Source organism: Zalophus californianus, chromosome X (genome assembly GCF_009762305.2).
Source record: "Zalophus californianus isolate mZalCal1 chromosome X, mZalCal1.pri.v2, whole genome shotgun sequence".
Lineage (NCBI taxonomy): Eukaryota > Metazoa > Chordata > Mammalia > Carnivora > Otariidae > Zalophus > Zalophus californianus.
This window is the reverse complement of record NC_045612.1, coordinates 83664887-83674911: the sequence shown is the minus strand read 5'-3', so window position 1 is coordinate 83674911 and position 10025 is coordinate 83664887. Positions and strand designations below refer to the sequence as shown.

The window sequence follows — 10025 nt, the reverse complement described above, 5'->3', positions numbered from 1 at the left end:
TCCCCCACCTCACACCCAACCAAGGCATCTCACCCACCCAGGTGCCTGACTGCTACCCTTAGTCCTCACCTCCCAGGGCTAAAGGCCTCTCTCTCCATGGGCTCCACCCCAGGGGGGAGGGGGCATAAGTAGGAGGCAGAGGCGGGAGGTGAGCACAAGGTCTTTTATGAGGCATCAAATATACATTCTTATATACAAGGAGGAAAAAAGACAATGCCTGAACCCCAGCTCCTCTCCATACAGCCCCTCCGGCTGCTGCCCTCCCCCGCCCCCAAGCCCCTGGGTCCCTGGACCTTCATACAGCCAGGGTCTGTCTGTCTGTACTGCAGCCCACGGTGGAGAGGGGGAGAGGGAGGCAGGAGCTGAGAAAGGAGCTGGGTATGCGGGGCAAGAAGAGGAGCTGGGGCTTGTAAAAAATATATTTATAATAAATAAACAGGGCTGTAAAGGGGCTGGAGAGGCAGCAGAGATTTTGACGGACAGAAGGACTCAGGCATCCTGGCTCCCAGCCCCCGCTCTGATGGCTTCAATCTGCCTCAGGAAGGACATCATGGGCTTATGGTGGCCCTCTGGGAGCCTCTCTCCCCAGGGCTAATGCTGGGTGCCCTTGCCCCAGCGAGGTGTATGTGGGCAAGATCTGTAAAGTGCATTGTCTTCGGTTGTAGGTGGGGTAGGTGTAAGGGAATGGGGGGGGGCATGCAATATGGGTGAGGGAGGGCAGTGCCCTTCTCATCCCAGACCTGAGCCCCTCCCCCCAAACTTGTCTGGACTTTGATCAGGGTAAGAACGTTGCTGTGAGAGGCAAGGTCCTGAAGCTGAAGAGGTCTGGGCTGGGGCCCACTGGAGAGAGGACAGAGGCTGGTTCTGGAGGGGAAGCACTGCCCCTTTGGGGGGCCAGCCTTAGTGGGGGCCCACCCACCAAGGGCACTGACAGCCCTGTTCCTCTGGCAGGTGGAGAGACACATGGAGGAATTTAGCCAGGCCCTGAGGTCTGAGAGAGGGCTGAGCCAGCTGAGGTTTGGCCACAACTCTACAGAACTCCCTCCTAGCCCTGCGTGGCTAGAGGTGCTCTGGGGAAGCCTTCACCCTCACCGCTCCTGACACCTGCCTGCCCTTCTCTACCAGCCAGAGCTGACAGGGAGCCCACACTGGCCCAGAGGTCTGAGGCCACCTCTGGGGAGTGGGGGTGGGGGTGGGGGATGGAGAGAGGGGGAAAAAAAAAATGGACGAGGATCTCCAAAAGGTCCTCACCACTCCCCAGAGCTTGAGAGCCCTGCGTCCAGGCTTCAAGGGGCAAGGATCCTTGAATCTGGAAGGAAACCCCACGGCGCCTGTTGGGGGTTAGAGGAGGGGTTCCGAGGCAGGGAGGGAGTGGGGGGGAGGACATCTCTATGTGTATATATATATTTTGGAAAAACCGGGGAATCTCTTGTGGATTCCCCAGACCTCCCTGGGCCCCAGCTCGCTCCCTCTGTTCATCAGACCACGGTGCTGATCCGGCTTGGCTTGGCCTTGGGGTTCGCACTGGGTGGGTTGGCCGTGCCAGGGGGCCCAGAGGCGTGCAGTGGGCCATGGGGGGAGGTGGGCGGCAGGGGCGAGTGTGGGGTGTGGGGTGAGGGTGGGGGCAGGGGTGGGTAGGAAGGATGGGGTGGGATGGGGGAGTGCGGTGACAAGGGTGACTGGGGGTGGTGAGGGTGGGAGTAGGAGCCCCCTGGTGGCCGGGATCCAGGGCCCCCAGTGGCCCCCGCTGCTGGCATCATCTGTGGGTGGTGGCTGAAGATGAAGTGCTTAGGGCCCTGTTTGTGGGCTGGAGGGTGCTGGGGGGCAGGACTGTACAGGGGCAATGGGGATGTGGGCTGGTGCAGGGGGTGGCGGCCATGTGGAGCAAACTGAGGGTGTCCTCCAGCCCCCCGTCTGGGGGCCCTACCTGGCCGGCCCAAGGTATAGTGCTGGGGGCCTGGGACTGGGCCATGGGCGTGGAAGTGGCGATGTGGCCCCACGGGTGGGGCCGAGGCGGGCGGTGGTGGGATGGAGGCCAGCTGGGGCAGGGGTGGGGGCTGCTGAGGAGGTGGGGGGAGAGGGGGCTGCTGGGGTGGGAGGTAGGGCGGCGGGGCAGGGCCTGGTCCTTGGCAATATTGGGCATGCAGGGCCTGGAGCTTGGACTGCCCGTCAGGCAGCACCCCCAGGCCACCGTGGCTGTGACCGTGGTGGTGGTGGTGGTGGTGGTGGTGGGTGGAAGAAGCAGATGAGGAGGAGGCAGAGGCCTGGCCCGTTGGCGGTGGTGGCATCTGGAAGGGCCCCTTGCCCCGCTTGCTTCCAAACAGGGAGCCCAGGAAGGATGAGGAGTTGGAGACGGGCCTCTGGCTCTTGTACTCCTCTGGCGGCGGGGGTGGGGGTGGAGGTGGCATCCTCTGGTGAGGGCGTGGACTGCTAATAACAGACCCCTGGAAGCGGGGAAGGGGGGGGCGGAAAGTCAGGCCAGTCTAGATTTCCTAAACCCCCAACCCTAAACTCCACCCGGTCCCTGAGGGCTGGAGCTGGGGAGACAGGAACGCCCAGGGCGTAATGAAAACCAGTAACAGTCCTGTGCTTTGTACATGGAGCCCCCCAGCTTGCAGGGCTCTGCTGGCACATCCACTATCTCATCTGAGCCTCCGCCGGGAGAGAAACAATCAGTAGGACCTCCTCCTCATCCCCCTTTTGCAGGGCCCCGAGACACAGAGTGACTTGCTCCGTCCGGCTCAAAGAGCAGGACTTGGAGGGGAGAGCTTCTCACGTTCCAACTCCAAGGGCATCTCTACTCAGAGTCGGCCCTGGGGTTGAGAGGGGGCTAGGGAGAGTGGAAGACAGACTGAGAGACAGGCAGAGTGAGGACAGACAGAGTTGAGGACAGATGGAGAGAGTGGGTGGCTGGGAGAGGCGGCCTCAAGGTCCCCATCAGGGAAGAGGGGAAGCCACAGGTCCCCGCCTCCTCTGGGGCCCCCCCGTGGCAGGGCAGGGCTCATGCAGAGGGCGAGTGGGGCAGGAGCTGGCACTTACTTCGATGGTGCTGTCCAGCGATCCCACGCTGTTACGCCGCCCCCGCTTCCCTGCACCCACAAGCAAGGAGCCCAGCGTCAGAGCAGCAACCCCCCCTCCCCACCCTGCTGGGCTCCAGAGCTGGGCACCAGGCCTGGGCCCCTCCCGGGGACAGACACCCCTATCCCCTTTCCCCCCGTTGAAGAGGGGAAGGTGGGGAGGAGGAGAGGTGGAGGAGGAGGCGTGAGAGGAGGAAAAGATGGAGAAGGAGGAGAGGTGGTGCTGGAGAGATAGAAGAGGAAAGAGAGGAGGAGAGGTGGAGCAGCGAGAGAGAGGGGCTAAGACCGTGGCCCCACTTCACACTCCCTGGCCCAGATTCCGGGCTCCACCTGATCTGACCTGGCTCCCGGGCCCCCTGCGGCGCCGCGCCTAGGGCTCTGGGTAAAGGCAGGGTGCGTGCAGGTGTGGCGGGTGCAGGCAAGGCTGGCAGCCAGTGACAGGAGGCAGAGAGGACACCCGGTCCCACATCTCCCCAGCCAGGGCGGGGGCCCCGAAGACTTGCCTGCGTCAGAGAGGTCTCGCAGGGAACTGCTGAGAGCGCCCCGTTTGAGCCCATCGCCTGCCCCATACGTGTCCTCCAGGCTGCTGCGGGCCAGTGTGCCATTCACTGAGTCCTTGGCCCCTCCAGGCTGTGAGGCGTTAGGCCGCATCATACCTTTCTGCTTCTCTAGCTCCGCTGGGTCGTAGTGGGGGAGACAGGGACAGAAGGTCAGGGACAGGAGTGAAAGGCCACCTGACTGACCCCAGCCCTCCATGAGCCCTCCCCATCCTTGCCCACTCTCTCCCCAGGCCTCCTGCTTTGCCCCCTGGACAGGCAGCACGCTCCCGCCAAACCTCAACTCCATCTCTGAAGTCCTCCTCCACCCACCCCACCCCACCCCCGCCCCACAGCGCCCCACAGCACCCAGCCCCGTTTTGCGCCATCTCCTCTGGTTGGGTTTTCCCTCTGTTCCTCCTCTTCAAGGTGCTTGCTCTTCCCGCTCCTCTAGCTCCACCTCCCTTCCTTTCGTCCTTCTTGCTCCCTCTTGCTCCCGGCTTCCCTGCCCACTCTCAGTCTGCTCTTCCCAACCCACCCCTGCCCTTCAAAACAGAGCTTCACAGCTGCTGGTCACAGCAGGGACAGGAAGGCCTTTCTGGATTACGGCAAAGGGCAATCATTCCAAAGTCCACTCAGTTCTCAGATATCTTGCTCCACAGCAGAGGGCTCCTGGAAGGACAGGAGCAGGAAACCAACAGGAATTGAAGCCTCTATTATGTGCCAGCTGTATGCTGGGAGCTGTGCGTACTTGATCTCGCTCCATCTCACAACAGTTCAGAGGTAAGTATTATCCACATTTTTCAGAGGAAGAAACTGAGAACCCGAGAAGTCATAGAGCTTGCCCAGGGTCATACAGCTGGAAATGGGGGAGCCCATATTCTGGAAGCAGGTCTGCTGAGTCCAAAGCCTGCATTCTCCAGCCTCTCTACACCCCCACCTCTCCGAGGAGGTCACGGAGACTTCTATCGCCTTCCCCCTCATCTTGGTATGCTCACCCCTCTCTGAATATCCCCTGGGTCTCAGGGATCTGGTGAACTGAAATGTGTGACCCTGCCTTGCTGAGGAGTAGCGTCGACCCTGGGACGTGAAGAGCTCACCAAGTAGCTGTCCACTGCCTCAGTTTCTCTCTCTGTGTCTGCCTGCCTCTTTCTCCTCAACACCATGTTACTTAACTGTGACTGCTTAGCCTGGAGAAGAGAAAATTTGGAGGGCATCGGGTGGAATGAGATGTGATCACTATTTCCCATTATATATGCTGAAAACGACTTGATGTGGCCCTCTGGGGGCCAGAAAGATGGGCGATGGGGACTCAGCTCAGGAACTGGAATGTGGGCAGACACCTTGTCTACCTTACCTCACCGAAATGCCACAACTCTATGAAGGAGATTTCATCTTCCCAATGTCATGTATGAAGAAATTGAGGCTCGGGGAGTCAGGCAACTTGCCCCGGTTTACCTAAATAATGAGTAGCAAACCTGGGATCTGAGTCCAGAGTCCTACCTCCAGAACCCTGATTCTTCTCCCTGCTGCCTTTCAATAGAAGGAAGAGTCGGTTCATAATTAGGGCCTGGAGTAATAATTAGCCATTCAGAGGTAATGAGCCTCTTGTCACTGAAGGTATTCAAGCAGAGGCTAAAAGGTTCCTAGAATGAGGGTAGGAAGGCTGGACAAGCTAACCCTCAACTCTGAGGTCCTCAGAGGACAGGATTCTTGGTGTCTGCAGGGTGCTGTGTCAGGAAAAGGGGAAAGAGGCGCCACTGGGCTACTCACACTCCACGCGGTATTTCTCCATCTCCTGCACCTCGGCAATGGACTCGCGCAAGTCAGACGTGAAGCGCAGCCGGTCCTGGAGGCTGGGCGCGTTGAAGATGATGAGGACTTTGCGTTCCCCGCCAGGTACTGCGGACAGCAGCTTGATCCCAAACTGGTAATCTGTGCGGAAGGGGGAGGTCAGGCACCTCTGTCAGGACTGAAGCCAAGTGGCTCACACGTGCATCGGTTTTTCTACTGTCCAACCCTGATCCAGCCTCCTCTCTGCTCGAGCATCTTTAGCGGCTCCCCTTTGTCCCCCCGAACCCCCAAGCTCCTGGTAGTCATGGCCCCATTACGCCCTATACTCCAGATACAAAGGCAAGCTGGACTCGAGCTGCTCTCTCGAACCCCTTCTTTCACACCTCTGCCTCTACTCACATTGCTTCTGCTGCCACCCAACAAAGCTCCTCTGGCTCAGTCCTTCAAAGCGCAGCGTGATCACCATCTCTTCGGCCCACCAGAAAACATACACACCGCGGTTCTCGGCCAGACCATGAGCTCCCCAGGGCATGGACCCCAATTATACTTCACCCCAGCCTGTCCTGCATCCCGGGACCATGTAGGTGCTTTGGAGACCTTAGTCCCATTGTAAAGGGCTCCAAAAAGCTGGCGGTTGGTATGGATGAAGGAGGAGCACAGGGGCCATGGCATAGAGTTTTGGGATGCTGGGATCCAAGAAGGGACTCACATGAATTCTGGAAGAGCTGCATGTGCATTTCCACGAGAGGAAAGGACTGACGGAAGCTGTACGTCACCAAGATCTTCTTCTTCTGGAAAATTTTGGTGACCTTTGGCAGGGGGCGGGAAAAAGACAAGAGGCAGGGTTTGGGGTGGGGAATTTCCACATGACACCTATTTCTCATAGCCACCCTCCCCTCCCACCGCCACTAGCAGACATAAACACACAAACACACATACCCACGAGTTGGGAAGAACTGAAGCTTGAGGAGCAGAACGGGAGAAACGGGAAAAAATGCAAGTTCCTCATGTAATGACGACGCACAACAGGCATTTACGATTTTTACAGGAAGTAACTGAATGCTGTTCTCTCCAGAAAGCCCGTTCTATCTAACACCTCACACGGAATCCCCCACCCCGCTCCCTTCTCAGAGCTTCCAGAGTGCTGCTTCAGTGCCTTTCACCATGAGGCTTTAGGTGAGCACTCTGAGGGTGTGGTCGCCCCCTGCTGGACCGAGAGCGCCAAGAGGAGTCTGGTTTTCGTGTCTCTTGCCCCCCCCCCCCGCCCCCCCTAAAGAACCCAGCAAACAATGGCAAATGCTAATGAACCCATGTCTAGAGTTAACAAGTCTTCCTCTCAATAGCCCAAGGTCTTTATCAAGGACTTGGGCGCTCTAGATTCGACCACCATAGGCTGTGAACACCTCAGACAGTCTCCAAGTGGAGTTCAAAAGTAAAGTATTTCATTTCAGGACAGTTACAGCACACGGTTATGCTGAGCGTTTTTTTTTTTTTTTTTTTTTTTTAGTGCTTTGGATTGTGAGCTCCCGAGAACAAGGACTGAGTCTCACTCATCTCTGTGAACCCAGTGCCTAGCATGGGGCCGGACACACACAGGCGTCAGTGCGTGACAGGTGGTGAGACATTTACTCAGCACCTGTGTGGGCCAGGCACTCCTCTGGGTTAGGCTATTCCACATCTGACTTCTTAACTCCATCCTCATGACAACCCCATGAGATAGGGATTAGCCCCACTTCACAGAGGAGGAAATTAAGGCTTAGAGAAGGCATCGGAGGGGCTTCATCTAAAGCGGCAATTCTCAACTAGGGGTGACTTTGAACCCCGGGGGACATCTAGCAACATCTGACAACAGTTTTGGTTGAAGGAGTGCTACTAGTATCTAGGAGGTCGAGACCAGGGATGCTGTCCTCCAATGCCCAGGATAGCGCCCCCCCAACAAAGAAGAGTTATCCTGCCCCAAATGTCAATAGTGTTGAGATTGAGAGACCCCGTTCTAAAGAAGAGAAGACCACAGGGGTGGGGTGGTGGTGGGGAGACAGGTCACTGTCCTCAAATCCCTGAGGAGCTGTCTCAGAGCAGGAGAACACTTGTTCTCTGTGATTGCAAGGGCCCAGGGAAGATGGTTAGAGGAAACCCATTGGGAGACAGTTTCTATCAGTCAGAGCTGTCTAACCAGGAAACTGTCTCTGCAGTGATGCAAGCAGGGGGCCATGCAGGAAACCGGTTCCTGCCTCGGGGAAGACGTTGGACGGTAGACCCTGAAATTCTCTTCCCGCCAGCAGGGTCCTTAAGAGTCCCAGCTCTAAAAGATGCACGTCTACAGTGGTGACAAGCTTGGTTTTAAGACTCACTTCCAGCATCCTGACCACCCGAAGGTTTCAGAGTGACCCCAGGGTCACAGGTTCATCTCCCCCAGCCAACACTCTGGGCTACGGAGATGGACGGGGACTTTTCCTACCGCTTCCCAGGTTGTAGGTCTGTCACCTCCCCTGGTCCTCACATTTTCTCCCCCTGTGCCACTGTCACCACCTCCAAACGGATCCGAGAGGGAAAAGAGGGGCAGAGGGGGCCTGTGCCTTATCCGAGACTGCACAGATCCCATGGCAAAGCACCTCACCCACCACGCCCCCACCCGCCAACGTTAACATGGTTCACCCCGGACCCAGGGTCCAAGCTCACCACCTCCCCTTCGTTTCCTCCCCCCACCCAGTGCTCATACCACAAGGAGATCGTTGAAGAGGAAGACTTCCCGCTGATGCAACCCTAGCCGCTGGGGGCGGTTTGGATCTGGCACCTCGTAGAGTTGACAGCAGCAAACCAGTCGACGGTGGGGAAGAGACAAGACCTAGGCAGGCAAGGGGAAATAGGTGTCAGCAAGACTAGCATGCCAGCTTCAGGCCTCCGGCGCCTTATCGTTCAACCTCAAGAGGAAGTCTACCTCTGATCTGTATCACTGTCACTCTGACACGAGGAGTCTGAGCAACGGAGGCCTCGGCTTGCCTTTGTCCGTCGAGCTCTCTCTGTCTGGAGTACCTTTCTTGCCCAGTTCCATATTCCACTCTTCCTCCAAACCCCAGTTCTAGTGACTGAAAATGACCTCTCCCTCCTTGCTGCTCCCTTAGACTGATGATAAGGCAGACGTATTGGGCTGACACCCCCACTCCCAGTCTGTGAATGCCCCCAAGGATGGAGACTCTGTCTGATTCGTATCTGTGTCCCTACTCCCTAGTGAAGTGCTGGACTCTGTGGAAAGGCATCTGTAAATGTTTGTTGACTACAAGACCAGAGGGTGTTCTTGGTTTTGGTTATCAGCTAACTATTAGCTTGGCTCCTCACCTGGGATGGAGAGGCAAAACCACAGGTGGGAAGGATGTGTGCTAGATTCATTCCCCCAAGAGGATCTCACTCTGCACAACGACCCCCGAGGAATGCATTATCACCCACTCCATCAGAGGGGGGAGTCTGGGGCTCAGAGAAGGGTACTGACTTACCTACCACTCAGTGGCAGAAGCCGACCCAAACCCTGTCCCCTCTGCAGCCTCCCAAGGCACTCACCGGTTTCTTGCCCACAATCATGCGCTCCACGGCCTGCACCTGGGACACATGGTCATCATTGGTTCGCAGTTCACGCCCCTGGATACGCTGGTAGATGCCTACCAGGAGGTCTCGGGGGATGTCCTCACCATTGTCAACCCCTGGGGAGGGGAGCAACACAGGGATATATTGCATGATGTGGGGAGTGGGTGGCAGGGGTTCTCCACAATGCCCCACACTGAGGCAGGAGTGCAAACAATGGCTAGGACTGGAGGGAGCGGGCACCCTCAGTCCCTCGGTCAGGAGGATTGGGCCAGAAAAGGTGTCCTTTGCCAAGCAACTGGATAGCAAGTTGCTTTCTTTTCCAGTGTGGGGATTTTTTTCTAGGCAACTCAGAGCACACTGTGATGAAAATAATCAGATAGCTTTGCCTTTCTAACTAGCAAAAATAATGTTAAATGATATAGCCAGTGTTAATAAGGGGGCAGGGAAGCGGGCATGTATATTAACATAACTGTTTTGGAAGGTAACTTGGCAAAAGCCTAAATATTCCGTGATTCTTTTTCTAGGAATCTGCTCTAAGGAATTACTCAGAAATATGTGCAAAGATACAGGTACAAGTGCTACATACAGGAAAACTTTGAAACAACCTAAGTTCTCACGATAGAGGCATAATTAACTAAAGCTGAGTGTATGCACTTAAAATAATTTACAGCTATTCAAAACTTGATGTTTATAAAAAGCATGAGAAAATTCCTGTAGCAAGGTAAGTGGGAAGAGCAGGATAATAAATTACATTCCTGGCATGATCTTAACTGTATAAAAAGTCACATATGCATAGGGAAAAAAAAGACTAGAAAACAGCAAAATATCAACCACGGTTGCCAACAGGGGGCAGAATTCAGGATGAGTAAATAATTTTTTCTCATTTGCTCTATTTCCGTAATTTCTGGGTACGAGCAAGTATTCATTTCGTTTGTTTGTTTGCTTATTTATTTAATAATTGGAGGGGGAAGAAACACGCATATATAATACATATATATACACATGTACATACATACATGTATGCGTACGTATATATATT

General features: G+C 55.9%; 1 protein-coding gene across 4 annotated transcripts in view; it reads right to left on the bottom strand.

Moving 5' to 3' along the window:
* Positions 1 to 156: 156 nt before the first annotated feature.
* Positions 157 to 10025, bottom strand: part of IQSEC2 (IQ motif and Sec7 domain ArfGEF 2) — a 76859-nt gene continuing 66990 nt past the window's right edge. For 3 of the 4 annotated variants that reach the window (XM_027608812.2, XM_027608813.2, XM_027608814.2), the window contains 7 exons: positions 8963 to 9102; positions 8127 to 8252; positions 6117 to 6216; positions 5387 to 5548; positions 3581 to 3754; positions 3040 to 3089; positions 157 to 2444 (listed from right to left, as the gene is read on the bottom strand). In XM_027608812.2, coding sequence (XP_027464613.1) covers positions 1479 to 2444; positions 3040 to 3089; positions 3581 to 3754; positions 5387 to 5548; positions 6117 to 6216; positions 8127 to 8252; positions 8963 to 9102 — 1718 coding nt within the window. In that variant the 3' untranslated portion in view covers positions 157 to 1478. The remainder of the gene's footprint in view (positions 2445 to 3039; positions 3090 to 3580; positions 3755 to 5386; positions 5549 to 6116; positions 6217 to 8126; positions 8253 to 8962; positions 9103 to 10025) is intronic. The other variant, XM_027608815.2, reaches the window with a different exon arrangement.